Source organism: Merops nubicus, unplaced genomic scaffold (genome assembly GCF_000691845.1).
Source record: "Merops nubicus isolate BGI_N331 unplaced genomic scaffold, ASM69184v1 scaffold28869, whole genome shotgun sequence".
NCBI classification, from domain to species: Eukaryota; Metazoa; Chordata; class Aves; order Coraciiformes; family Meropidae; genus Merops; species Merops nubicus.
Genome location: NW_008633455.1, coordinates 1 through 2,593, shown reverse-complemented (window position 1 = coordinate 2,593; position 2,593 = coordinate 1). Strand labels below are relative to the sequence as shown.

Here is a 2,593-nt window from a genome sequence, read left to right as displayed (position 1 = left end):
TGCAGTACCGCGGGGGTCAGAGAGGGCTCAGAGGGGGGCTGCTGCCCCCCGTGCCTCCCAGGACATGGCTCCGTTACCCCCTGTGTGCCCCACACGGCCTCCAGCCACAGCTGCGCCAGAGAGACGGGGGAAAACCTGGGTAAGGGTTCAGACCTAAGTTTAGGAAGATGTGACACAAACTGCACATGGTTGTAAGGTTGAGAAGTAGTCCTGGGTCAGGTGTGGGAGGCTGTGACTGGTCTCGGGGCCTGGTGGAGATAGCTGTGGCCACCCCCCAGAAGGAGACAGAAAGGGCTGTTGTCACCTGGTGCCCAGGAGAGGAAAGGGCAGTGCATGCAGCTCTCAGACAGCAGCTGTCTTGCTTAGGAGTTCTCACTGAGAATCGGCTAATAATATGGGATGTAACATAGAAAAGCCTTTTCAAACCCACCATGAATCCCACATCCCACAGTCATTTCACTGGAATTAATAAAGATTTTTGGTCTCTTTCCCAGTTCTCAAAATTCTATTAAAAAAGCCTATAACAATTGTGAGATAAAGTTTGATATTGGCTGCTGGGATTTTTATGAACTGAATCTCAGACTGCCTTCATTCTTGCCTTGCCCTGCACGTTTTCTGTCCAGCCTTACAGTTTCCTTGGGGCTATCCCTGTGCAGACGCCCTTTGAGGATGCTCTGCCTGGGTGAACTCGGGTCCCTGCTCTGTTCCAAAAGCTGCCCTAGGTTTTGTTTGGAGGAGTTTGCTCTCAAGCAGAGCGTGGTTGGTGGTGTCCAGCCCTCTTCTGTCAGCTGTCCATCGTCCACCCCCTCCTCTGCGGGACAGACCGAAACAACCCAGTGGCCTTGGCTCTGTGGGAGAGATTCAGCAGAGTATTTTTAAAGGAACCATGACAGTAGGGAACGTGAACCAGCAGAGCCCTGGGGGTCACTGTGCCCTGTCCCCTGCTCCCAGGTGCTGTACGAGGATTGCCGGATGGTGGCTGTGAGCGCCCCGTACGTGGCGGGGTTCTTGGCCTTCCGGGAGGTCCCTTTCCTGGTGGAAGCTGTTCAGAGACTACAGCAGGAGCAGCCCGAGCTCGAGCCTCAGGTGTGGGACGTTTCTCTGGGTGGTGCTGAGGTGGCAGGAGGGTGCTCTCCCTCCCTGGGCACGGGCTGCCACACAGCTGCTGTGTTGACAGCGCGGTGCCGCGGCCGTTGCCCTGTCCTTGGGGCCGAGGGTGCTGAGCCAAGAGCAGCCAGGCCTGCCCTGGCAGGGGGTGCTGCACCCACCCTGAGCTCACACTTGTGTTGGGAGGACCAAAAGAGACTTCTCCTGCCTCACAGGGCCACCATCACTGAGGGCTTGTTGAAGCACTATCAAGCACACAAGAAATAACGTTTCTGTTTGGGGTTTTTCAGGTGCTTCTTGTAGATGGGAATGGCCTCCTCCATCCCAGAGGTAAGCCTTGCTGGAAGCCCTGCTCTCCAGTGTCCCCGTGCTGCTGCTTGAGACTCCTCTGGTGTCCTGTGGTTACAGTGGTCGTTGTTGGCAGGGTTTGGTGTGGCCTGTCACCTCGGAGTCCTGACGGATCTGCCATGCATTGGAGTGGCCAAGAACCTCCTGCATGTGGATGGCTTGGCCAGGGACGAGCTGCACAAAGAAAAAGTTAGGCTGGGCTGGGATCTCTTTAAAGATGTCTTTAATGTCCCGAGGGATCTGGGACAGCTGCATACAAGTACTTCCTGAGCCACTGACCTCATGTGTGTTTCTCCCTAGGTTCGTTCCCTGCAGCAGGGAGGAGACTCGTTCCCACTGACGGGCACCTCGGGGGCAGTCCTGGGCATGGTATGCTGGGGGGGCTCCCTCTTCCCTTGCCCCTCAAGGCTCCCAGCCTTGTGCAGCTGAGAGCACTGCAGGGTGTCCTCTCTATAGTGGGGCTGTCTCCGTGGCGTTAGCTCAGGAAGAGAGGGTGTGAGCAGTGACCAGTCCCTGCCCTGCCTGCTCTGTGAGCTCAGACACACACAGGGAGTCAGCAGTTCAGGTGGGGGGTGTGTTTCCCACCCGTGCCCATCCCACACCACACTCCAGCACCAGGCCTGTGGAGAGGAGCTGTTTGCAGCAGCTGGCTGGGCGGTGATATGGGGGTGTCTGCCTCAGAGGAGCAATGCCCAGGAAGCAGGCAGATGTCAGAGACCTCCTGCAGCTGGTGTGAGTTCAGTGCAGTCTGCATTAGCAAGAGTCTCCACAGAGCAGCATGAGCCATTTGGGGGAAGGCCACAGGGGCAAACAGTCCCTAGGAGAAGCCCCTGAGGAGCAGGGGATCAAGAGGGTTGGGAGTTACCAAAGGCAGAGCCACCATCCCACCTTCTGAAGGCCACCAGCTAGCTTGTAGTTTATCTGCCTCCCTGTGTGCGTTAAAATAAGCCTCTCAAGCATTTGATCTTTGTTGTTTCTGAACGCCCAGGCCCTGCGCAGCTGCAGCAGCAGCTCCAAGCCCCTGTACGTCTCGGTGGGTCACAGGGTGTGCCTGCAGACCGCCGTGCGGCTGGTCAGCTCCTGCTGCAGGCACCGCCTCCCGGAGCCCATCCGGCAGGTACGGCGGCAGGGGAGGGGC

At 57.6% G+C, this 2,593-nt stretch overlaps 1 protein-coding gene across 1 annotated transcript in view; it reads left to right on the top strand.

Annotated features, from left to right (window-relative positions):
- ENDOV (endonuclease V) overlaps positions 1-2,572 on the top strand; it is a gene marked incomplete at both ends in the record, with an annotated part of 2,919 nt that extends 347 nt beyond the window's left edge. The window contains 5 exons of the mRNA XM_008948271.1: positions 952-1,086; positions 1,398-1,437; positions 1,532-1,644; positions 1,756-1,824; positions 2,444-2,572. Of these exons, the coding sequence (XP_008946519.1) occupies positions 952-1,086; positions 1,398-1,437; positions 1,532-1,644; positions 1,756-1,824; positions 2,444-2,572 (486 nt within the window). The remainder of the gene's footprint in view (positions 1-951; positions 1,087-1,397; positions 1,438-1,531; positions 1,645-1,755; positions 1,825-2,443) is intronic.
- Between the last annotated feature and the right edge of the window lie 21 nt (positions 2,573-2,593).